The sequence below is a fragment of the Lissotriton helveticus genome, chromosome 8, assembly GCF_964261635.1.
Source record: "Lissotriton helveticus chromosome 8, aLisHel1.1, whole genome shotgun sequence".
In the NCBI taxonomy this organism is placed as follows: Eukaryota; Metazoa; Chordata; class Amphibia; order Caudata; family Salamandridae; genus Lissotriton; species Lissotriton helveticus.
In genome coordinates this window covers 1,468,556,180-1,468,583,499 of record NC_136069.1, presented here as the reverse complement: position 1 = coordinate 1,468,583,499, position 27,320 = coordinate 1,468,556,180, and the positions used below count along the sequence as shown (strand labels likewise).

Below are 27,320 nucleotides of genomic sequence, written 5' to 3'. Positions count from 1 at the left end.
CAAAATCTAGATCAATCACTAACCGCAAACTTGAGCTCAACAGGACTTACCAATTGCACAGAGGAGCACCACTGAGGATGGGGATGTAATGACAGATCTTGCATTGAAGAGTAATGCTAAGCAGAGGAATGTAAGAGTTTGCCAATAATCGAGTGTCCCAGTTGAACGATTTTTCTGAGACTTGTTTATCCATTCAAGGAGTCATGTACTTGTTTCACTGCATATCTCAGGACTGATATGGGCTGGAGGTCAACTGCTTCAGGTGGGAGCTGTAATGGGGCAATCTGGACATTCTTCAAAGTCAGGTTCTTGCACAGAGTTGGTCGAGAAGAAGAGTTCCTGGTATTGTCAAAATCATGCATCCAGTTACAGTTAGGGCACTGCTGCTTCTGTTCCCATGACTGCTGAGGGAGAGCACAGCTAGAGAGAGGAGTCTGTATCTACGTCTGGCTTTCTTCCATTTCTATTGTCAAATTTTGGACTCCATTTAGTGTCTGTCAACCGTCTCTTCTTGAAAGGACAAAACGTTGACCTCAGCAGGAAAATGTCTGGCAGTCGCACACAAAACTCAGAGTTTGCCCATGGGGCTACTGGTAGGGGGGGTGAACTTCACAGCCATGCCACAGGCACATCCATAAGCGGTACAAAAGGGGGTGGTGATGGACGGAGCATCTGAATCAATCAAACACTCACACCCAGTCAAAAGATCTGGGTTTAATCCATCACCGTTCTTTAGCCCACTCTGCCACCCCAGTTCTGACATGGCTATATGCAAATCAGTCTGACCCTGTGCCTCATGGGAACAGTCCAGCCCGAACTGCCAAGCCATGTCTTCCCAGGACTGGAAAGAAGCTTCCGAGGACCAGTTTCTGGCATTCCAGCCGTCTTCAGCCCGGCTTGCTTGAATCCAGTGGCAAAATGAGCAAGGGACTCACGTCTGAGCATACCCTGCCACACTTATGGCGGCCAAAAGCGGTACAAAAGGGGGTGGTGATGGACGGAGCATCTGAATCAATCAAACACTCACACCCAGTCAAAAGATCTGGGTTTAATCCATCACCGTTCTTTAGCCCACTCTGCCACCCCAGTTCTGACATGGCTATATGCAAATCAGTCTGATCCTGTGCCTCATGGGAACAGTCCAGCCCGAACTGCCAAGCCATGTCTTCCCTGGACCGGAAAGAAGTTTCTGAGGACCGGTTTCTGGCATTCCAGCCGTCTTCAGCCCGGCTTGCTTGAATCCAGTGGCAAAGTGAGCAAGGGACTCCCGTCTGAGCATACCCTGCCACACTTATGGCGTCCAAAAGCCGTACAACAGGGGGTGGTGATGGACGGAGCATCTGAATCAAACACTCACACCCAGTCAAAAGATCTGGGTTTAATCCATCACCGTTCTTTAGCCCACTCTGCGACCCCAGTTCTGACATGGCTATATGCAAATCAGTCTGACCCTGTGCCTCATGGGAACAGTCCAGCCCGAACTGCCAAGCCATGTCTTCCCTGGACCGGAAAGAAGCTTCCGAGGACCGGTTTCTGGCATTCCAGCCGTCTTCAGCCCGGCTTGCTTGAATCCAGTGGCAAAGTGAGCAAGGGACTCACATCGGAGCATACCCTGCCACACTTATGGCGGCCAAAAGCGGTACAAAAGGGGGTGGTGATGGACGGAGCATCTGAATCAATCAAACACTCATACCCAGTCAAAAGATCTGGGTTTAATCCATCACCGTTCTTTAGCCCACTCTGCCACCCCAGTTCTGACATGGCTATATGCAAATCAGTCTGACCCTGTGCCTCATGGGAACAGTCCAGCCCGAACTGCCAAGCCATGTCTTCCCAGGACCGGAAAGAAGCTTCCGAGGACCGGTTTCTGGCATTCCAGCCGTCTTCATCCATGGCCACTCCTGATGTTGAGCCAGATAACTTCCTCAGCAGGCTGGCCATTAGGGAAGAGGTGCAAGTCAGCCTGAAGAGTATAATGAGCGTGGAAGGAAAGCTATTATTTCAGTAGCTAAAAGACACTGGGACAAAGTATTTTGAGGCCCTTCTAATTTCTTTCTCAACTAAACAAGAAGAGAGAAACTGCGGGGTCAGCTGTACTGCTTTGTCTTGGACACAGCAAGGTCGCTCGGAGGTCTACAGATATTGTTTTGCAACCAGCTCGATAGCCAAGGGATGTGAGAGGTAGATGGAGTGGGAGGATGAGAGGCTGTGTGCATGTGATGAGAAGTGAGGTTAATGTTCAATTTTCGTAAAAAAGAAAGGCAGCTGGTGTTACTAAATCTTTGCATCACATAGGTAATACGAATTGTATTTTATTTTTAAATATATCAATTGTTGAAGTTTTGCTTGGTAGTAATATTTTTATCCACCGTCTTCTCTCTGAGAAAAATGATGTGGCATGGTCGAGGGAACACTATGCAGTTTTATGAGTTTGTTCCTCATCTTCAATTACAAACTAAGTAAAGGTTTCAGCTATTGCCTCTAACTCCCAGTACTGACATAGCAATTCCATAATGAGGAGGTCCCGTTGGGGGCGCGGCCAGCAGGCTAAGATGGCGGACGCATTCTTCTGAAGCTCCGCGTCCCTAACCCTCAATCTGGCATGTATTCTTCTCAGCTGTGATCTTCCCCATCCTATCTGCCAGAAGAAGTGGATACCGTCCCGTCCTTAGCCATGCTGATACGAGGGAGGAATCACACATTCGTCCCTTAGTGGGAGGCGGAGAACTGCTGGCCGGGGCCTGCTTTAACCTGGGCCGCACGACGCGCTGGCCTCGTGAGCAGAGTGGGCTATGGAAGTAGCAGATGGCGATAGCTGGGCGGCACGTGATAAGATTGTTGAACTGTTGCAGCCCTGTGCAGAAGCTGCAGCCGTTACAGCCATGGCGGCCGGGTAAAAGAGGCACAGAACTGCAAGATCTGCGGGTGAGTCCTGGCTGCCGAACTGGCTCGAGGAAAGTGCAGTGGACGCGAACACCAGGGAGCCCATATCACCCGCCCGCAGATGCCCCTTCAAAAGAGACAGCATCCCGTGGACAATTGATAACCCAGCTGGTCTTCGACCCCGGGCCTGCGGTATGCAGAGGTCGTCTTGCTCCCTGCAAGTCGCTGTCCGTGCCATCTACTGCCGAATGGGGGGGGTCTGCTCTGGCTGATCTGGCCACAAATTGGGCGGAAACTGAAGTCTCGAGCCCCCTGGAGGGCGAAGATCGAGGAGGTGGATGGAGCAGATCGCCGCACCGAGGTGAGCCCTCCCCCCCACCTCCAATTCAGTGTCACCCATCTTGCGCAGGCCCGGGGTTCGTATCGGGCCCAGGCTGCACGACGTGGGTGGGGAGGATCTGCACCTTACTCTTCACTGGGAGGGGGCCAGGAAGGGAGTGGGTAGACCGCCCGACTTAACCAGGGCCCTCTGGATGAATGGTGTTGTGGCACCCGGAGTACAATAGACATCCCAGCTGGGCTCAGGTCCCGGGCCTACGAGACGCAGCATCCGGAGGCTGGATGATGGCCCTGCTGGGCTCAGACTCCGGGCCTGAGGTACGTGGAGGTCACCCTGCTGCCTACTGGCTACTGCCCGTGCTGCCTAATGCCAGGTGGGAGGCCCCCCTACTCGTTTCCCTACCTAAACCGGACAGGGACCCCTCTGAACTAGGTCATACCGCCTGCTTGTCCTGTTGAACACGGATTATAAAATCCTAGCTAAGATTCTGGCTGACCGGCTGGCTCGGTTGGTGCAAACTCTGGTATATACGGACTTGAACGGCTTTGTTCCGTCTCGCAACACATCGCTAAACCTGAGACGCTTCTTCAGAGTATCCACTTACTCCCTTTGACAATGGCCACACTCTGGATGCCTGGTCTTAGACCTTGAGAAAGCCTTCAACTCTTTGGAGTGGGACTACTTGTTTGGGGTCCTAGCCAAATATGGAGTCACGGTTAGATGTCTCAGTCTCGTCCGGCTACTCTATACACAGCCAAAGGCATGAGTATAGATTGGCTGCTGCATCTACGCGCCCATACCCATATGCCATGGGACCCAGGAGGGATGACCACTGTCTGCGCTGCTTTTCGCTCTAGCAGTAGTGCTACTTGTGGCACCGATCCACGCATGGGGTACGGATTGGGGAACTCCCTTGGGCAAAGGCATACATAAGGGTGTGAAATGTATTCAAATATCTTCATGTCCATGGGGCAGGTAGCTTTATAAATCTACTTGTCCTGTAACAAATTCCACTTGTCCCTTTGGTGCCAAGTAGAGCAGTGACAAAATATGGCAGCAATCTCATTATATAAGAGCTCTGATATAGTCTCTCTGATTATGCCAGGGCTCATACCATAGTAGTGTTAGAACACTTGCAACCCCCTTATATTGCCACATTTCCGCAGAGCTACATACTGGGTTGAAGGTAGTGGAAAGCAATAGTTTTAGGGTTAGAATCCACTTTGGAGTTTGTGCAAACCTACTAATTTTCATGTTTTAAGGGTTTTCAACAACTCTTTACTAAACTTTTCCTATACTAATAAATGTAACCAAAATCAATCCTTCCTCCCATTTCACATCTTGCAATTTGTTCAAGAGATCCATAGTATTCCTTAAATAAGAAGGTAAATTGACTACTAATGGTTTAAAAAAAGAATCAACAAATTCCGACATGTGCTTTGTTACCGGGATTGGCAGTGTAACAGAGCACTTGTCGGAATTTGTTGATTCTTTTTTTAAACCGTTAGTAGTCAATTTACCTTCTTACTTAAGGGATACTATGGATCTCTTGAACAAATTGCAAGATGTAAAATGGGAGGAAGGATTGATTTTGGTTACACTAGATGTGGTAGGACTTTATACATGCATTGACTCTACAAAAGGTATACAGGCTGTGAATCACTTTTTAGGAAGCCGCAGTGCAAGTTTAAGGGATCATTCAAAAATGTTAGAGGAAAGGAGTCTGTTGATTCTGGAAAATATTTTTTTTCTTTACGAGGATGGATGGTTCCATCAGATCAGGGGAACTGCAATAGGCTCCAGGTTTGCTCCCTCTTACGCCAACCTTTTTAGGGGTAGGTTTGAGAGGCAGCATGCCTGGAGCCGGGGAGCATCTAGGTGGGCAGGTCATATACTGTTTTCGGTGAGCTTTATTGACGATACTTTTCTGATAGGGAATGGTACACAATTAGAATTGATGGAATACTAGGATTATCTGAATATTAACGAATTTAATGTCAAGCTTACTGTAAATTGGAATTGTCAGAAAATAGATTTTTGGGATGTAGAACTGTTCGTGGATGGCGATACTATTAATAGCAGATTGTTTAAAAAGAGCAGCTGCTACTAATTCTATATTAAGAGCAGAAAGTGGCCATCCAGCAGCAACAATTAGAGGAATCCCCTTTGGGGAAATGATCTGAACACGTAGGAACTGCAACAAGGAAGAGGATTTTAGGAAGGCATTGGACAAGTTACAATGCAGAATACTACAAAGGGGTTACAAGGCTGCAGATTTACTAAAAACTAGAGGGTGAGTCATGCGTGTAAAGAGAGAATCTACCGTGGAGCAAAAGCAGAAGAAGGATTCGAAGGAACGTGTGCCATTTGTCACCACTTATTGTACAGAGAAGGGTAGTGTTTTTAAGGCCTTGGGCAAGAACTGGAACATATTGAGAGGCGTACCAGGTCTGACAGATTTGATTAGTGACAAACCAGGAGTGATTTTCAAGAGAAGTCCAGCTATTAAGAATATGGTTACCAGGAACTATATAGAGCCGATAAAAACAGGAGACTCTAGCTGGCTACCCAAGCCCCCTAATGGATTTAGGTCTGTGGAGCCTGCAGTGTTTGTGACTCAGGAATCAACAGGATTAAGGATTTTTCTCATAACACTAATAGAAAGTATGTAATTAAAAGAGTTTATCAACTGTAATAGCACTGGGGTAATCTATGCGATTTTATGTGAGTGAAAAAAAGGTATACATTGGTAGTACTAAAAGAATGCTCAAACTAAGCAGTGCCGAAGAAACCCATATGGACTAAAATATTTGATTTATTAATTTTGAATATAGACGCTCCTTCCATTTCTACTTTTTCATTAGAGGGAAAGTGAACTTGCGAACACTCAGATTTAAGCATGAGCAAATCTATACATGCATATTTGCTCGTGCTAACATGCAATTCACAAATATTTTCTAGGAGTACAATTTCTGGTCCTAATTCTGTAAGTTCTTGGGAATACATGAAAGCCATATAGCTGCACTTAATGCAAGGATATATACCATGGGTGCACTTTTGAGAATTTCTTTTATCATTGGGCCCCTATCTGGGTCTGGCGTTGACCATGACCTTTTGCTTTTATTAGATTTCTGTCTCTCTCTCTCTATATCGGTCGGCTTCACTGTGAGTGACAGCATTCCGCTCTTTCACAAGGAGCATATCAGCACACAAAGTACTTTTGTTCAGTGTCACCAACTACTGAGGCAGTGTGTGCTTTTAGAGACCATGAGAGAATTTATCTGGAATAACCCCCGCTACCGCGTAGCCCTCACTAAGCTTTATCTCCCACCAAATAGGGGAGGATTAGCAGTCCCCAACATGGAGCAACACTATCTTGCCTCACAAATTGCAACGGGTCATGAGATGGCTGGTGGGACTTCTGCTGAATGGTACTGCCGCTGATTCCCGCCATGGTCGATGGAATCTATAGTTCGGATAGTCCACACCTGTGCCAAGCACAAAACACCTGAGTCACTGCTCCTAGTGGTTGCATACCAATGCTATCGTAGAAGTGTATACATTTCACGCTCGACACTGCCCTATGCACCAGCACTGCCGCTACAGGGCACACTGCTAGGTAGCGGCATCACAACAACCGTGGAGCTATCGACCTGACTAGAAGCTGGAGTCCAATCACTGGGAGACCTAAATCAAGACTGGAGCTCTACTCCCCCTTGGCACACTAACAGAGTTGAACAACTTGCCGACTGGCCAATTCCTACTGTACCATTCCCTCCATGCAGCCCTGGGGGATAGGTGGGGTGACATGACCATGGAACTCGCCACACACTTGATCATCAAGCACTTGCACGCCAGGGGAGGGGTAGACATCTCAATAAGTGGTTTGCTGATTCGCTGCATCAGAATACAGAGGCGTCGCTAACACCACTTAGGCAATGCTGGGAAGCGGGCAAAGGTGACCCTTTCAGCGACAAGGAGTGGGCCGAGGCGCTGAGTAGTCCCACTTAAATCCCATGCAATGCTCACTTCCACCTTATCCAACAATACGTCCTCCAGAGAGCATACCTCACCCCAGCCAAAATAAACAAATTTTTCAACCAATCAGATGCAGCATGCCCTAGGTGCAAGGTACTGGATGCTGATCTTCTCCACATGCTATGGTTCTGCCCCATCCCTGCACATTTACTGGTGCTTAGTCAGTGATGCTTTAGCTGCCTGAACTGGCCGTGCCCTGGCATGCACCTGGGAGGAGTGCATACCACACCTCTACCCTAGAGGCAAACGGCTGAATGTTATTTCCTGTTTTCTTGACCTGGCTGTGCTGGCAGCCAAACAATTGATCACATAGAGAGGGAAGTCACCTAACCCCCTGGGGTCTGCCGGCCTGGAGACAGTCACCCCTAGTGTTGGCCAGAACGGAGATTGTGGCATTGAGCACCGAAGACACCCTGGGCCTTTGCAAGAACCCTATCGCAGCAAACTGGGATACCATCCTGCATGACTTTCAGAGGGCACACCTGGGTACTGAACAGGTATATCCCCTGCCTATTCAGTGAACTTAGTGGTTGTCAACGCTCAGCATACTCTAAGGGTGTCTAGAGATCAGGGTGGGAGGTAGCGGAGGCCTTTACTTCCGTCTGTCCCTCTCCCTTCATGACACTCGAGTCCACAGGCGTACCTACTACGACAGTTGACACTGTAGGTGGAGACCAGTCAACACTTCAAATGAGCCATGACCCCTAGATATCTTATTTGCCTGTACCCTATCACTTCATCTGATAAGTAACCGCATAGTGAGCCTGTTTATCTCACCAGGGACGACAGTTGAGGCCCACTCTTCACTTGTACACAGTGTGGATGCACTAAGATGGCAGGTCCTCTGCCCGCGCAGGTCAACCCTGGCTGGCCCCTTCCTCTATAATAGAATTACCTCATGTACTTACTTAGCGGATTGTCGTGTGTAAAACATTAATGGCTGCACTGACTGTCTATTAAGTGTGCATTTGTTCAACCCTTCAAACACCCGCACGCAATGGGATGAGAACATATACTGTAGACGCCAATTAATGTAGACAAAACAGAAATGAAGAGGGGTGGGTTGATCTCCGGGAGGAGACTATCGCTTTATTGCTTAGCTCTTTTTATGCTGTTTCCTTTGCGGACTTATGCTATTTATTGAATCATATATATATAGGCCTCATCAATTGAAATTTTATGTATGTAACACACAATCTGCCAGTAAAGAGAATATGTAATTGGTGACATGCAGAGATGCCTTTGCCTATGTAACTTTCTGATGTAACTAACTACACACTCCCCAGAGATACATGCTGGAAGTACAGTTCATATAGCACAGAAGCAATACATGTTATACAATATTATGTAGGCAACTATGTAATATGTGTATCGAAAAGTAACAGAATGAGGAGGTCCCGTTGATGCATGGGCAATTCAAGTAAAATCTTAATATGTCAGAAGCTGATATACCAACACCAACAGACTCAGTTATATCGTTATAGAATAGGTCTGGAGCCCTATTTGATCATAAATGTAATAAACATGTAGCACTGAGCATATATATGACTCTAGAAACATTATCAGATTAAGAAACACCAATATATGTAGGAGTCAGAAATACAGAATGCAGTCCCAGAGGAGCAATGGAATGACATCTCGTCTAGAGCAGCCAAATTACAACACGCAGAACAGCCGACTGTTCTGCGTGTTGTTACACGCCGGAGTGTGGGGGTAGGTTCAGAATGGCGCTGGCCTCGTGCAATTCAGGTAACCACCGCTAAGCGCAGGTCCCACAAGAACAAGCCGCGTGGACTTACACAGGGTTTACAAGGGTCTGACGGTGTCGCAGGACCACCAGCCTGCTCTGGTCACAGACCTACCAGGTTGTATACTGTATACACCATAGCCCAGTCCTGGGCCCCTTTTTAGTTTATGAGCACTATCCGGTCCTGAAGAATTGCCTTTAGGGCATGAAACATGTTGACCACACATGAGGGTTGAAATGAGGCCATACTAATGTAACCTTGGTTCTCGATACCCCTCATCTCACTGTTTAATAAGGTGGCTAACCACACGAATAAAGGATACCTAGTGGACTAACCAACCTTTTTTAAATCACACCTTGCTCACTACTTCACTTCTCTAGGTCCCTCACACGCTCTCAAACCACGGCAAGGAACAAAAGATCTCCACAAAAGTGTAACACTCGTTGTTACCCGTCAGGCATTGCAGCGCCCGCTTGACGTTGGAGCAGGAAGCCGATGATGAGACAAGACAACCATAGGGCTGAATGAAACATGTCATCCAGCCTATTAGTTGTGTGAGGTTTCTTAGTTCCGACAAGGGACCTGCCTAGTTCCCTGTTTTTTGACTTCACTAGTTAATTCAGAGAGAGAGACTCTATTACAAGATTATTTCCAGGGGAACTTTGTACAACTTTTTGGTTGCATGATCAGTGCATCACATCTCCTCAAAGAACCATTGACAAGCGAAAGGTCAAAAGATATGCAACAGTATGCAACCACACATCAGCATCCAAGCACATAGATAGTTATCCTTCCTTGATGTGTTGTACAAATTTTATAATAATGTTATCCTCTTCCAGTGCTTTTACCCATTCATCTTCCGTGATGGCAGCCTTAGTGACACTGAACGAAGTACTTCTTACCACTTCATCAAAATCCTGTTCCCCCTTATCCACATTGTCAGACTGCAAAGGCAGCCTAGACAAGCAAAGACAGCCTAGAACAATTATCTTCTATTGTGTTACTAGCACCAGGAATATAATGCATATGGTAAGAAAACTCTTAATTGTTACACTGCCTTGATGTTCGCAGTACTCTTTCTCGGGTGGAGAGGGAGATTGGGGCCTTGGATTCTGCACAAATGACAGCTTTTGACCAAGAGCGCGTAGTAAAGAGAGCCTCCTTGCTCCTAGAATACAGAGACGGCTGAGCGGGAAATTCTATACATGGGAAAGTACCAAAACGCAAGGGTGTACGGAGACCACCCTGGTAGGGTTTTGGCACAGATGGTTAGACCCCCCTACTCTAAGGCTTACATCACTGAGTTATGCTCACAGGCAGGACAACACCTCACTGATCCTTTGGAAATACAGCAGGAATTGCTCTCTTATTTCAAGACCTTGTACTCCACAAGGCTGGGTTCAAACGTGCGGCACAGGAAGCCTATTTAATCGGAAATTGCACTGGTGTTCCTGGAAAAATGTATGCAGGATTTCCTGGCGATTCCAATCACAGCGGACAGCATAGATGAAGCAATTACGTCTCTGAAGTCCTCATCTGCCCCTGGCCTGGATGGGTATACTGGGGAATTTTACAAAGCTTACAAGGAGCTATTGATTTCTCAAAAAGCAATGGAGCTGTGCACTCCCCGGGTATAGTAGCGTTTAATAATGAAGCATGATCAGTTCCTTCGTAGGTACCATCTTTATTTAAATATATCCAAATGCAACGAAAACAAATATCAGCCAACGAGTTTCCTTCACAAGGTGAACTTCGTCAGGGCAATAAATATATGGTGAAATGCGTCACTTGTAACATAAGGTCCAATAACCGTCAAACTGTCATTGAAGTGCTACTTGGGCCTGCATGATAAGGGCCAACAGTAGAAAGCCTGCAGTAGCGGTCTCAGCGTGTCAGCACTTCTCCGGGGAGTGCACCGCTTCATTGCTTTTCCAGTTTGTTTCCAGAGCAGGCGGGTTGCATCCCTCAACGGCGGATGCAGGAGCAGATTGTGCACACCATTCATTTAATTGATACTTAGACTATACTTTGGGCGACTACACTGAGACTTGTGCGGCACTTGGAGTCCGCCGTTGGATCTTTGTTTCAGCTATTGATTCCTCGTCTGCTCGATATGTATGCTGAAGCTTTGGAAAAGCAGGTCCTCCCGCCCACTCTCCGCGAAGCAGTTATTATATTACTCCCCCAAACCCGGGAAGGAACCCTTACTCTGTGGCTCCTATCGTCCTCTATCCCTCCTTAACCTGGACTACAAAATACTTGCTAAGGCATTGTCATGCAGCCTGTCATTGTTCATGGAATCCATCATTTCCCCGGCTCAGTCGGGTTTTATACCCTATAGATCTACAGCATTTAATCTACGTACTTTATTCAACACCCTGCATAGAATAGACTGTGACACCCCTGCAGCTGCTGTCCTGTTAGACACCGAAAAGGCGTTTGATTCCCTGGAATAGCCCTTTTTCCTCTCCATACTGCAGCGAATGGGCATGCCGCAGGGCTCTATAGCCACCGTAGCCCTATTATATACGTCGCCCACAGCCAGGCTCCAACTTAATGGAACGCTGTCTTCGCCCATCTCGCTATCTCGGGGTACAAGGCAGGGATGTCCTCTGACCCCCTGTTGTTTATTTTGGCTATGGATCCACTAGTGAGGCACTTCCAAGAAAAACGTCTTCACAGGGGCCTGGTGTTCCGTACGGGTCCGTTATTGGTCTCGCTATATGCGGACGATGCGATCCTTTATGTCTATGATCCCAAGACTAACTTAGATCCACTTCTTCGAGAAATCATACGCTTTGGCTCTTACTCCGGCCTGGGAATCAATTGGCATAAATCTGTAATCTTCCCCCTTACCAAGAGTACCACCTCGTGGGCACTGGAATTTCCATTGGAATGGTTCTCCAACTCGGTGAGATACTTGGGGGTGCATGTCCATAGCGATCCGGATCAAATTATTCGTCTCAATTACGGGGTAGCGATCTCCAGGCTCGGATCACAAATAGATCACTAGCTGAAACTGCCTCCGTCTATGGCAGGACGCATAGCGTTCATCAAAATGATAGTCCTTCCCAAATTTCTATATTTATTCCATAATATCCCGATCCCCCTGTCTAAGAAGTTTTTTAGCAGGCTTCGCACACAATTAATTAGATTGGTTTGGGGCAATAGAATGCCGAGGGTAAGATGGCAGGTCATGACACTCCCATACGACAAAGGGGGATATGGCGTCCCAGATATGCAGCTCTATTATCTGGCGGCAAAGTGCAGCTTTGCGCAGGCATGGTATCACCCGGACGCCAGAATAACTTTTCTGAGACCTGAGTCGGACTTTTTCCTACCGGACACTTTGGCCACGGTCCAGTCTATGGGTATCCCAGGAGATCGCACAGATATACAACCTGGCTCCACTACCAGTTGGGCTTGGGCCACACTGGGGCGTCTCACAGGCACACAAATGATATACTCATCAGCCATACCACTTCCAAATCCCAAATTGCCTCCCATAACCGGAGAAAAGCTTGTACAAAATACCTGCATGAAGTTTGGCATCGCTAAAATGGGAGACGTTTTTTCCCTGCGGCCATACATTTGATATGGAGGAGGAGTCCCTCTTTCCTGAAGCGTCGTTTATGGACAGATTTGTGCTGGCCAGACTCAGGGCTGTGCTTCGAGCCCGGCTCCCCAACTTCCCTCTGGAACCCCCATCATTCGCTCCTCTGACATTAGTTATTGACAGCAGCAGAGAGGAGAATTTGATCTCACAACTCTATAAGGCGGGTGCAGATCTGGTTAAACTGGACGATGCTAGGGTGCGGAGTGCCTGCGAGGCGGACTTGGGCAATTCAATATCGGATGAGCAATGGGCTGCGTGCTGTTTGGAGACCAAACTAGTGTCCATTAACAGCAGGCACAGGTTGATTCACTTTAAGTTTTTGCGTCAAATGTAGGTTACCCCTCTCAGAGCACACAGCATTGACCCCAACAGGTCACATCCATGTCAGCGGTGCCAGACCCCCAGGTAGACTTTGCACACTTGGCCTGGACCTGCCCACGAATTCACACATTCTGGATGGGAGTGCTTAGCACACTCAGCAAGATTATACTGATGCAGGTGAATCCCCTACCGGAGATTGCTTTCTTGGGATACGTGGTACAATTCCCCATTAAGGTCAGGTGGTTCACGGCCGTCGCCCTGCTGTTGGCAAAGAGAGAAGTAGCGTTACACGGGGGGTAGGAGGGCTCCTACTGTGCAGTCCTGGCTCCAAAGCTTAGTGTCCTGCTCTATGAGGTGTGACAACCCCCTCAACCTCCAGACCTAGAGATATATGGGGTCCCTTCAAGAATTATCTTATGGCTCAACAGCAGGAACACTCTACACAACAAGAGCGGGGTCTGGTGCCAACTGGTGTGGGCTAGAGTACTGCTTTATAATGTAAGCGGAACCTGTGTTTAGACTCGTAGTCCACGGGCAGCAACTGTCTGGTATGATGAGAGTGGGTGGTGGGTTGGAGGGTGTGGGTGAAATTCAGGCAACATAATTGGTGGCTATGTTTCACTTGGACTAGATTTGGGCAGCTTATGACTTGAGATGTTTACATGTGACCTATTGTGCAACTAAGAAAATTACTATGAAGTTTCATAGTTGTGTACACTGGATACCCCTTCACTGTGCTCACTGCATTGCTTTGTTTTTGCTTAAAATGCTAAATAAAGTTATAAAATAAAATTGTTACACTGCCTTTTAGTGATACCGGGCCTGTATTTGTTTTAGCGCCCTTGGGTGAAAACAAACCCAACAAAGGTTTGTGGTGGACAGAAATTTTAAATTAGGTACCCCATAGATAGTACCTAAAATGACTGACGCTCGACCAACAGGCTACAGTTTCACGCTCCACCACAGAGTATGAAGCCTCCATCCCTATTAGTTCCTGGAAGTAAAAGCCACCACCTCATCCTTCCTATTTCTATGTTGTAACACAGCAGTCCCTAGACCATACTGTACCATCAACCACTACAATACTAGGATAATGGGGATTGTGTGTAAAGGCATCTCCCTTGGTGGGACTATTGCTCCAAGTCAATACCTAGTAGACACAGATCGGACAGGAAGAGAAGAAGAGGTATGTTTTGCTGGTTGCTAGAAATAACAGGGTTTCTCAACAAGGTAAAATAGTGGACCATACACAAAGCTTACCATGCTGGCTACTTCTGACTCACATATACACACAGGAACAAAACTAAGGAAATTAGGTTTCCATGTGTTCCCAAAGTACATATATATATGCACCTACAAAACCACACTACCAAGATGGAGGTAGTCTCCAACATCGGCATGTTGACATATGCACCGTAAGCCATCAAAGCTGGAATGCATCTACGTTCCAGCTATGTTCGTTGGAAAGTTGGACCAGAAAAACCCCTGACCAACACGGTATGACTAGATTCTCCTTCCAGCATCTGATGACAATGATGCACATCTGTCAGGAAGTTTTCTAGGACAGAAAGAGAATTCCATATGTTTATAACAAAATGACAACAGGTACTGATGAGGATTACTGGTTGCATCTTCACATGGGTTCTTAAAACTCTGCAGGTCACTCGCCACCAGTATGAAGAAAAGGAGGCAGACATCTGAGGTAGACTTTATTCAGAGCTGATATGCAACAACCTGCAGGAGCTGAGCATAGAATCAACTGCCACATATAGATTAAAATAAGCATTCTAATTATAGGATTCTAATGAACTGTACAAAATATAAAAATCTAGAATTATTACTTGTCACAACAAGATCCAACTACAGGCCTGATTTAGAGTTCAGCGGATAGGCTGCTCCATCACAAACTTGACAAATATACAGTGCACCACATTACAAGTGCATTATACCAGATGGCACTTGTAATACGGCGGATAGGATATAGGTTATGTTTGTGATGGAGTGACCCATCCACTGAATCACGCCGTAAGTCCTAAAAAAGACTCAGAAAACCATGCTGATCTGCTGTACCATTTGTAAACAATGTATACATATTTTTAGAAAGGCAATTCTAAAATTGCATTAGAGTATGGTTACTGTTAAAACCTACCTCAGTCTCTGGTCGTTTCTCTCCATCCAAAAGTTTAAAAATTTCAGCACACTCCATGGAAATCTTTACATAGCCCTCGACAACATCATAGAGTCCTTCGCATGGTAATTTTCTAGCCACCGATATAAAGGTTTCCAAACCTGTAAAAGTCCAGAAAGAGGTGAATGAAAATATAAAACAAAGTCCTCTTATTCCCCTGCTTGGAGTATTAGGTGGCAAGGCTAAAGAGAAGAGCCAAGTCAAAATGTGGGGGAGAAAATGAGTTTATCTGAGGCGTTAACAATAGGCCCAACTGAAGTTATGGTACAGGCAGGATAACAAATTAGGATGTAAGAACAGTAATCAGAACAGAAAAGGGAAATAAAGAGTTCAGTGGAGAAGAGAGTTAATTTATTTGGTTCCTATGTATTTCTGTAATCCAGATGAAAAGTCTGATACAGTGGCTTGCATAAATACATAGAAAACATAATTATAGCTTCATATAAACACTTAAGACAGAACACAAACCTTTGGTAAAGGTAGCGTGCAGGGCTAAGTAAGCAGTTATGGGGAGGAGATCAGATAAATAGTGATTACTTTAACAGTAGCAAGTGTGGCGTATTTCGGATGTGTAGTTCAATAGTTTCAGGGGACAGCGGCTGCTATTGGTAAAAGATTTCCCGTGAGAATGGTTCATTTTTCCTTGGGGATTGCAAGTAGGATTCAGGTGGTAGCTCTGGCACGGCCATGATTGCTGAAAGGAGCCAGTCTCTTAGCTTTGTATGTATGGTTATAGGTGTGGACAGCTTTGTGAGAGATGCACAAGCATTGATGTGCACTCAGCTGCAGAAGGTCTGCATCCAGTAAAATCAGTGTAGCATGGCTGTTATTTAGCCTCAGCATCTCGGGTCAAGTTTACTGCCTCATGGACTAAGCAAAGCTGTCAAGATTCTCATAGGTCCATGAGTTGCATGTAACATTTATCGAGCTAATAAAGAACGAGGTGAGTGATCAAGTGGCTGCTCCAATTTACACTAGGGGAGAGTAAGGGACTTACATTATCATACTGTAGTAACACAATGCAGGTACATCCATTTCTAGGGTCAGTTCTTGTAAAAGTATTCTTATCAGGAAGCTGTTTTTAAACATAGTTATTAAACCCTTTAAAATACACTTAAATGTGCTTGGCCAGATTATTACTGCTTACTACAGGTAAGTTTTACAAAGGCCAACTCATTTCTGTGTACATGGAATTTCAGTAGTCTACTAGTAATTGCTCCATTATAACTCAGCTAACAAACTTTTATCCCACTTACAGATGATTTTCCTGTTACCAATTTCTGTCTACACTCATAATTGCAAGCAGGTATTCAGGATGATGATAATTGGTGGAACTAGATATTCTGTTTTCAAAATGCACTCAAGGATATTACCATTCTCATGGATTGAACACTACACTTGTTGCATTCAATTTACCACATCTAGGTAAAGGTACTACCACATCTGGTAGTAGGATATTATCAATTTATCACTCTGTTTAACCTATATATGAAAGTATCCCTGTGCTATAAAGCTGCGATTAAAGCCCAATCACAGAGTTAAAAAACTCAGGGAAATACTCCTTAAAAGCAAGACACTTCCCCAGATGTCTGTAAGCACAGGTTACTGTCAAGGTTGGGTTATGAGAGAGATATACCTTGTCGTACACTCTGCCGAAAGAGGAAGGATTCATGACAGAAAGTTTGGAGGAATTAACATAATTTATGGAAAAGTAGAACAACTCTCTGCTCCTTGGAATTCAACCATTTTATACCCTGATCGAATAGCTACTAGGGGAGGGTGGAATTAGTCTCATTTATAGAGGCATCAACATACAAGTTTCAGATCCATATCTGTACCTAGTAGTTTGTGAAGAACACAGCAATGAGCAGCTACTGATCTTGCATTTAAATGCATCGCTAGCCAATTAACTACACCAACAAGTTGGGAGTAGGTTCTGGGGAGCTGAAACCTGCCTGGGCAATGCATACTAGCTGGCCCAGAGTGACTGACTCCTTTTCCCACTAATCACTGTATCTCGTTTCACTTGAGCGAGTATCACTTTTGTTATGCAATACGCATAAGCCAAATGGGTCAGGAAGATAGATCCCAATTTTTCAGTTGAGAGATCTTCTTAAATATTGGATCTACTCAGTGGGGCCAACCACAAAGTTACAAGTACAACCAGGGATTTGAAGAGGGTCTAAATCACTGGAGAAATTCCAGAAGAAGTACACACTCAAATTATGAATTGCTTGCCTGTTTACAATTATCAACTGTGAGCCTGAGCAAATTCCTTTGTCTAGATTAAGGAGGTTATATTCATAAGTTAGTGCTGACTTCACACAAGAATCACAGTGATCCATCCCCATTAGGCATCAGGAAAACATCACCTTTTTCCCTTTGACCCTTAACTTTTACTCCCTTCTCCAGATTGCTAAATCACATTTCATCACATTGGCCCATTTTCTGTATTGTACTTTATTGTAATTGCATTTATATAACATTTACACCCCCTCCATCCCCCACAAGGCACTTTAGTGCTTTATGGCAAAGTAGCACACTACTCTGCAATCCATAGTGCTCAACTCCGTGTTTATTAGTTATTGTTGTAAATTTGTTGTTTATTGGGTTAGTCTTGGGCTCTGAGGAAACTGTTTAACCCTTTGGATGCGTCGGCCGCCCCCCGGCCGTCCAACGTCACAGGTGGCGTGTACGTCAGACGGCTGGGAGCTGTCCAATTTGCACACGCGTGAAATTTTCCCGCATTTAAATGGTTAAAGCTCTTCCTTCAGCGTCTAGTGGTAGATTACGTTAAGAGGAGTTAGGTGTGGTTATAGAATGAGTTCATGCAAGTGGAAAAAATGGGATACATAAGTAGGGTGGAGGAGGTTAGCTATTGTGAGACTGAAAGGACAGTTACACAGAAGAAGGAAAATTCGTGATTTATAAGGGTGGGATGAGTAGAATAGCTAGTAGAGTAGCTAGAAAAGGTTAGATATTACAGGAATGTTCCTAAGAAAGAGTTTATAATTTGTAGGGAGAGGTATGATTATGTACTGAATTATGGTAGAAACTGAGACAAGCAAATGATAGAGTAGGGTACACCCAGAGGCACGAAGGCAGACAGAGGGTGGAGAAGGAGAGTATCCTAGAAATAGAAAAATAGAAAAAAAAAATCCCTAGCTCTAAATCAGGCTAATTTTCATGCAGTTGTTTTGAGCTGGGATGCAATCTGGAGTAGAAGAAATAAAAGGTTGAAAATTGACTGCCTGTGGGCAGGCGATCAATGTTTCAATGTCATTTATTGCTCCGTTTGGCTATTGGGGGTGTTGATACCGTCTGCCATCTTTTTACATAGAAGTTGAACATTATTGAAACTATTTAACTTTTGTACTTGTTTTCCAAGATGGGGTACAGAGTTAAGTGGTTTGTCAGGATAGCAGGTTGTTTAGGTTAGTCAGGCAATATTTTGGTGGAATGGACAATCTCTAGGGCTTTCACTGATCATTCCTTCATGTACGTGTCTGAAACAGATGCATGGGTAGTAAGAGGGAGTACCACATCTCCCTAGAAGCTTAATAGCCGTTGTTTGTAACAAAACTATGCTGACTTCACCCTTTCTGGATCTTAGAGATCCTGTAGGACATCTGTCTGTAGGCAAAAAGTACGATAATGTGCATTCTTTGTTGGATCACATTGGCAATAACCAGGGTTTAACTATCCTTCTGAACTCTCCCTGGATCTGATGTTTGCAGATAGGTAATTCCACAGTGTGGAAACTTTAACAGAGAAAGTAATGCTATCAGTGTTTTTCTTCTTGTATGCAGGAATTACTAAGACTTGTGTCAATTCCTGGGTTGCACTATTTTGTGAGTTTTACTTACATGAATTATGGTTCTTTGCCATTTATACCCCTGACGAACACTTGTTTGAAAAATAATCTTTTTGCTGTTGGGAGCCAGTGCAGAGCCTTCAGGACTCGAGGGATGTGTTTTTTTTATTTACATCTAGAAGTTGGGTTGAGTAAATCCAAGATGGGAAAAGATGCATCTAAGAGTTTCCACTGTGCAGAAAGTTGATTGAGGCAGTGTCCACTTGGGTATTCATTGACAATGAAGAGTCAAAGACTATTTCCAGATTTCTCGAGTTAATAACTATTTTTGACAGGGGGTCTCAGTTCATCTCGCCAGAAAGATTTAGTAGCATACTTTTTTTAATTCAGTTTTTAAGTTTTTGAAGCATTTAGTTTGATGTGATTCCACACCATCAATTAATCAACAGATAGGAGGCAGGCATTATGTTTTAATGCTCCTATGACCTAGAATGTTTTCAGGTTTGAGAATTATCTGTGTGTCATCTGCGTAGTTGAAAGAAACAAGACATGGGTCCCATGGGATTCTTTTGAATCCATACGACTACTATTAAATCACAGCTAATGTGCATAAGTCCAGAACATCACTTATGGTCAGCAATCTGAAAATGATACAAGAACCAATTCAAATAAACACGTCTAGCCTCTTTGAGTCATATCATTACATACATGATTATATAAACAGGAGGTGCAAAGCGATTTGTCTGGTTAATTCCAATAACAAACGAGACTCCGCCATGCTAACTAGTTGCTCTACCCTCAGCTGGTGACCTTTGGCATTTGGCACACAGCTAGTACCATCACAAGGCACTTACAGTGCAATTAGACCTCATGATGGCAGCCCACATACTGTTTTTGGCTTTCATGACATGCTCATGTAAATCTATACTGCAGGGGGTACCTACGTAAGAAGGTATGACATTGCATGCATGCATTAATGCAGCTTGCATGGCCCTTGACAAACATTTATTTCTTTCATGCACTAGCCGTCCCTGTTCTTGCATGCTGGGCTTTTATAAATGCATTGGTTTATGCAGGCTCTGGGGCATGTTGGTACCCTTTGGTCATAAGAGTGAGACTTTGATGAACCTCATTTGTTCTCTTTACATTGAGACATAAGTGGTACAGTGCCCACATAATAAGGTTGTGACATGAGTTTAATCTTAAGGGTCTCAACTGACTACTGGGTTACCCTTGAGGTGTTTCCGTCTACATTACTGATCGGACCCACTACCACTTCATTTGTAAAGGTGTGTAAGTTGCTGCGGCTGATTAGTTTCTATATTCCTTGAAATATGGCTACCTTGTCATTGGTTGGAATGACAAACACGTCCACAATGACTTCCATTTTTGGGGCCATTTACATGCATGCATTCCTCCATGGGTGACAGTAATTTTCAATGACACCACATTAAGGGCCTCTCTCCCATTCATTTTAGCTGCTTAAGACAGATGACTACTTCCAGATGAGACCTAACAAATTGTCTTTCAGGTCTAAACATCGACATTTCACCCGCTAGCTGAAAGGATGGTCTTTGTCTAGATGCAGAATATTATAGTAGTAGTAGTAGTAGTAGTAGTAGTGAGGAGGAAGAGGAGGGAGTGGGGAGGAGGAAGCGGAGAAAGCATTTTTTGACTTGCCTATACCTCTGATGCCGGTTGACGAATCTCCAAAACATTTTTCAAACAAAGTGTCAAATTAGGTCTTGTTGTACATGGAAAGTTTCAGGGCGATACATCAAGCGGGCCCGAGATGTCACTGACCCTGTCATAAGTGAAGTAATATGTGAGGTCATGAGCAGTGCATTGCAGGGGGTTAGTTAGAGTTAGCGCAGGAAACTACAACTGGTATTTGAAATGGTCCTTGTACAATTGTCACAACTGCTGACATTAAGTGACTTCCTGGACTTGCACGCACTGCCTGTGATTTAGTATGCATGTATGGTTTCAAAAGAGTCTCACTGGATCTATGTCTGGTTTCTTATGATTACCCCAGTCCGGGTACTCAATATGGCTGCATAGTTGTAGCATAGGAGTCTGAAACTGCTTTTAAAAATTAGTAGCGGTTTTATGTACATGCCGAATAAGAGAGGGGAGGTGGTAGATCCTTGTGGCACTCCTGTTTTTATGGAATAAGAATTTGAAGAGAAAGGGGGTGTGTGAACGTGATAGAATCTTCTGTCTAGGTAAGACGAAATCCAGTAACAAGTGATGCTATTTATGCAGACTTCTCAGTCTAATAAGTAATGTGTCCCGGTGTACTGTCAAAAGCTGCTGAAATGTCCAGCTACATAATTTTTGTCTTTTTTAGATCATCGCAAATTGCGATTAGGGCAAATTCGGACCACCTTCCTGAGCAGAATCCTGTTTGCCAGTCTGACAGTAGTATGTATGCAATTTATTTTCTTGTATGAATTTTGAGACCACATGAAAGGCTGCTCATTCCATATCTTTGCCAAGAAAAAAACATTTGCAATTGCTTTGTAGCTGTTTGGGTCCTCAGCGTTCAAGCCTAATATCTTTAGTAAAGTTCCTATTTTTAAAGGGTTATGGATAATATTTTATACTAGGACAAATGTGAATGATCAGATGGGCAGTTATCTGGGCTGCGAGCTTTTCTAGGTCTTCAAATTTGGAGTTTGTAATTTATAGGAAGGCTGATTTAGAGGCAGATTGCATATCTGCTGTGATTGGTTTGGCTGTATATTAGGGGAAGACTTGTTTCTCTTGGTTGTTAGATAGGAATGCTGTGTGTCTGCTTTGTTTGGGTAATGTGCTGCTAGTTTATTGCAGAAATGTTGTGAAAGTAGAGTAGAGATTTGACAGCTCTCTTTAATGGAAAATACTGATAAAATGTTATACTGTCCCCTGGCTGGGCATTTGGAATGGTCAATCCTGCTTGAGTAGTAGACATTTTGGACTTCTTTGTACATTTGTTGTGTCTGTGTAGGTGCATTTTGTCTTGGGGGTTCTTGGTCATTAGCAATCTGGGTTGAAGTGTTGTGAATTGTACTTTAATCTTCTTGAGCCCTTCAGCCATCCAAGGGGCCTGCTTTGTTTTGCCTTGTTTCAAAGTTGTTTTTGGAATTAATATATCAAACTCTGAGGAGATTCATTCATAAAACTTTTCTACTGAGTTTGTTTCCAATTGAGCATTTATTGTTAGGTATGATTCGAACTCCTGCATGTTTCGTTTGTTCCACTGTCTGTAGGTTATAGAGGGGTCAAGGGATTTACTTGATATTTTATTGGGGGTCTTGAAAATCAAGGTGAAAATTTGATGATTGGACCATGTTATTTTCCATTTGTCCATATGAAGATTTTGAACTAGTGGTCAGCTCGGGTATGCAGAACATTACGTACAATGTATGACCTGCTATGTGGATAAGCCCAGAGATGATCTGTTGTAAGTAATGAGTATTCAGTACGGATATGATTACATTAGGTTGAGGCATATTTGGTTCATCCAACCAGAATTTTAGGACACTAAGTAGAGATATATTGGACCGTATTTTTGATAGATTCAAAACTGTGCCAAAGAAAGCATAAGTAAAAGCTCTGTTCGGTGGAGGTCTGTAAAGCAATAGGAAGCGAGATGAAAGTGGACTGGGTTGGCATCTAGCAAGAAGAGCTTCACAACAATGTGTAGTCACCTGCTCCACTTTGATGATTGCTATGGTGTCCTTAAATAAATGGCTGGTACACCTTTTTTTTTACCTTTTCGGTCATGTGCAATGGCTCGATATCCAGGGGTGACGGATTCATGAAGGACCAGGATCATATTGTGAGAAGTTGGCCTGATATGGGATGTCCACTATTCTAGTGGGCACCCTGTATCAGTCCAAACAACGCTTATGGTGATGGTTGTAAAGTCAACCTTATAGACCAGCTATCCAAGTGGTAGCATGGACAAAGCGGTCTTAGGCCAAACTCAAGAGGGCATGTGAAGCCAGCTGTTTTACCATATGCAATCCCTTGAATACCAAGTGAAAGGACACCACACAGGTTGTATATCAAAATATATATGTATTTATTTCTAACACAATCCTCTGAACTCTTTATGAGGTCAGAGGCACAAGCACATAACAAGATACTCAATTATAATACAATAAGTTGCACAAAATACAGTAATGCCCTAGGGGCACTTCGAACCATATACTAAAATAGTGGTATAAGAACCACGTCACGAACAAAGGATAGGCCTAGGGCCTGGAGAATCGCTGGGGCTACGCTGTACTACCAAAGGATAGGGAGCAGGAGGCCCACGGCATGCGCGCGCAGTGTCTTTACACACACGCGAGTTACCATAGAGTTAAAATGGGAACAAAAGTATTGGAAACTAGTTCTTTTAGGTCACTTCCTGATTGAAAAGGAGAAAGCTACTTGAAAGTTAGACACTAGGATAGTAAATACCCACAGGAGCACCGAAGTACTCGCGTTACCTCGCCCACAGGAAGCGGGTGCATTGGTGTCAAAGTGTGTCGGGTTTCGCCGCTGAATCCTATGGAGCCTTGAAGAAAGATGCTGCAGGCGACCAGGAGAGAAGAGTCCGGGTGGATCCAAGGGCGGATCGAGGATGAAGAGTACCTGAAAGCAGAGGGGACAGAGTCTGGGTCACTAGCCAGTGACCAGGAAGGAACCAGGAAGGAACCAGGCGATGTCGGGATGCGATCAGGTGAGGTCGTGAAGCTTGACTCTGCAGCCACGTGGAACAGGAGGTGTCGACGACGACCAGGAGCTGGATACGGACTGTCCCACGAAGGCTCTCGCTGTCGGCGGTGTTGGCTTCTGGATTGGAGTCAACAAGCCTTGGCAAAGGCAACCCACGCAGGAATCGAAGATGGCTTCTGGATCAGACCAGCAAGGTCTGATGGGCTTCTCCTTTTCAGGGAAGCGGGGGCCAGTCTGGAGCAACCAGACCAGCGGTGTAAATCAAAGGGTTCGTCGTCACAGAGGCCACTAGCCAACGGGCAAGTGACCGGACAGACGTGTCGAGCAGGAAAATGCAGAAGGACCCCACGCAGAACTCGTGGAGTGTGGAGGGCTGATCTTCGGTGCAGTTGGTGCTCGGGGCTGGGGCTTCTCAATCCCCAATGCACAACTTCGAGGGGGCCTCATAAGTTGCACGGAAAGCAATTCGCTGGCTTCCCAAGATGGCCGGTCCCACGTCTCTCGTCGCTTCCACGAGTCTCAGCTCTGCTGTGACTGTGGATCGGGCTGTTGGAAGTCTGGAAGTCCGGGTCTTGTCAGGCTCTGTGCTCGGGCTCCGGCGGGAGCGTCGACAAAGCAAACCGTTGACCGCTTGATGGTGCCTGCTTGCACAGGGTGGTCACTCCTTGACCACAAGGGAGATTCTTCAGTCTTCTATGTCCAGTAGAATGTCGAAGGTCCAGAGTTTCGTTTCAAGTTTCAGTCAGGATAAATCTAAAGTCTTGGGACTCAGCTCCTACCTATATACCAAATTTAGGGGCTGGATTCCCTGCTAAGTCCCTCCTATGGGTGGGACCCAGGAAGGGGTTGGTTACACCCCTTTCCCTTTGTCCAGTTTCGCACCAGAGCTGGGGCTGGAGTGCCCCAGCACCGGTTTGAACTGGACTATGTATGGGACACCTTGTGTGCCCCAGGCAGTGTCTCATTTCATTCAGCCCTCCCTGCTCCAATACACTATGGCCTGTCTGGGGTGGTGCTAGCACCTCCCAAGACAGGAATCCTATTGTCCAAGCCTCCCTCGCTGGAAGGACTCCCAGCAGCAGGAGGTCAGACTTGTGTCGGTGGCAGCAGCATCCATTTTGTGATGCTGAGGCTCTGGTTAACTTTAACCGGGATTAGTAGGAACATGTCTTCTCCCTCTAGAAGGGTGGAATGCTACCCCTGTCGCCAGAACTGGCGAGGGGGTAGTATTCCAAAGCATAGGACACCTTACACGACGTGTTTTGATAAAGCCAAACTAAAGTTAGCATTCAACCGCGAGGATTATAAGGCACTTAAGAGTATATGGTATGGCAATATCCTAGAACAGCTATAAGGACATGGTTCCGAAAGCTGCAGACAGGCTCAGCTCATGCTAGAGCCTCATCTCACATAAAAGCAAGCACTCTGCCTTCAGGATTGTTAAGGCCTGCCATAGGAGTGACTTATAGGTGTATATGTGTCTAGATATAAGGTTAGATATAGAAATACTATTCCTAAGCAAGGGGTGATTACACAACCTTGCCCCAGCTGAGTGATCAGCCAGTTGTGTCAGTTTGGATGGCCAGCCAGGGGTGGCAAAAGATATGCTGCAGCCCCTGGTAGGCCTTGGGTGCACCTATGCCCTGGGTAACTATGGTACACTGTACAGGGACTCATAAGAGTGACCCAATTCCCAATTGGTGATGTACCTAAAGTACATGGTGTGAATTTAGAGAGAGAACAGCAGGGCTGTGGGTCTGATTAGCAGGTCCACAGCCATATTAAGTCGAAAATCAGTGAAGCAAGAAGCAAAAATTGGGGTGACCATAGGAAAGCAGACCCTACTCTCCTACACATATCTTTTCCTAACCAGGTTTGAGCAATAAATATTAGGTCTGGTTCTGTGTCCATCAGTAGATCAAAGATGATGTATTTATTTTTGCTCATTGAAGTCATACATATGCAAACAATTTAGATGTAGTAGTTTTCTTTTGTCGACCAAAGGGAATGTGTGTTTTTTTTGGTCAATCTATGGTGCTCTTTGTGGATTTGTGGTTCCTATTTGTTAAAATGTGTTCTTTGTGTTTCTGGGAAATTGAGGAGGTATGAAGTGCTGCTATCGCAATGGAGCTGGGATTGAGGCATTCTTCACCTTCACTATCCTTTACAAGTAGGTGTATTGGAGACATGTTGCAGTTGTTATAGGGGAGAGAGAGCAGGAGTCAGATTGTGAAATTGGTGTAGGATTAGGTTTTGGTGAGACAGTAAAACAGAGTTAAGTTCTGTTGTGCTTTAGTATCGCTGATGCAACGTTTGAATGATTGGTGTTTTGGCTTTCTCGTTTGTTTGTTGAAAGTAGAAGCTGAATAAGTAAGGGATGGTGGGGGAAGCGTAGAGGCCTAGTTTTACTGTTCTAAAAGTCTGCAATTTATGACAATTGTGGGCAGCTGGTTTGGCATAGTGTTAAGTTGCACAGAGTGATTCAGGATGAAGAAGGAGATTGTGAGGATGGGGTTTTTGAGAGGTGAGGGTGGGAAGGTCTGATCTTTTTTGGCAGCAAGGTTGGTTTAGTATTAGAAGAGGTTTATTTTTGTGAGGTAATATATGTGTGGAATGTGTTTGTGGTGGAAAATTGTGTTTGGGGATGAAAGCATATTAAGAGTAGAGGCAGTATTGTATGTGTCAGTGGTAAGTGGAGGGAGAGGTTCGATGAGATAGGACAGGGAGCTGTGGTCTTTTAGGATAGGTTAAATAGATGTTAGGGATTCTGGGTGTCTAGGGGTGAAATCAGCATGCTGTGTTGGGAGCGAGACTGGAGTAAAAGAGGATAGGAAGGGATAGCAGGGAATGAGAATAGAGTTGGGCAAATCGAAATAGTAGGATGGGAAGTGGAGGTGATGGAAGGTAGTTATGTATTAGTGTTGGAAGCAGGTGTAGGTGAGTGCGAAGTGAGTGAGGCAGGCCACAGGGATTGCAGCAGCAAGTGGGGGTTGGAGTGTGAGAGGAGAGAGGGTATGTATGCGATGATGTACATACATGAGAATGTGGAAAGATGGAGAAAGATGTGGGATAGGTATTATGCAAGTATTGATAAATCGGTTAAAAAATATGATGATGAGAAATCAGAGCGAGATGTGATGTTATGAGTGGAAAAAGGAATGGGATTTACTGCATTAGTAAGCGATAATCTTACCTTGTATGTGGAGGAGATATACCTGCTTTTTGTGTGTGGGTTTTGGGCAGAGTTTCTGACACTAGACTAATAGGGAGCATAACATCCTTTAGCTGAAAGCTCTAAACCTCTAGTGAAAATAACTCTAGTGAGAAGGTGACCTAAAATCGTTACATCCCAAGTTCTAAAACCCATAGAAATCCTACTGGAGCCCAAACCCTAAGCCCTAAAGGTAAAAAAACATACAGTGGTAATCACGAGGTGCCAAAGTCCTGCACCAAACAGACATCCTAGCTGTGGGAACCAATAAGAGCCTGGGAACAAGCACTAATCCCTGCCAGCAAAAGAATACCTAGCTAAAAAGATCAGCTAACCTAAAACTTAAGGGGAGGAGGGAAGCCTATTCAGGAGACCCTGAGAACCAGTCCAATCGCTTAATCTGCAACTGGCGTGAAAAGGGAGGCTGGGAGCGGATGCTCAGAATCTCCTT

The 27,320-nt window shown here is 45.0% G+C and overlaps 1 protein-coding gene across 1 annotated transcript in view; it reads right to left on the bottom strand.

The window, feature by feature from the left end:
• The window catches only part of URB1 (URB1 ribosome biogenesis factor), a 703,763-nt gene that overhangs the window by 654,419 nt on the left and 22,024 nt on the right, over positions 1 to 27,320 (bottom strand). The window contains exon 2 of the mRNA XM_078658408.1: positions 15,096 to 15,235. Within this exon, the coding sequence (XP_078514534.1) occupies positions 15,096 to 15,235 (140 nt within the window). The remainder of the gene's footprint in view (positions 1 to 15,095; positions 15,236 to 27,320) is intronic.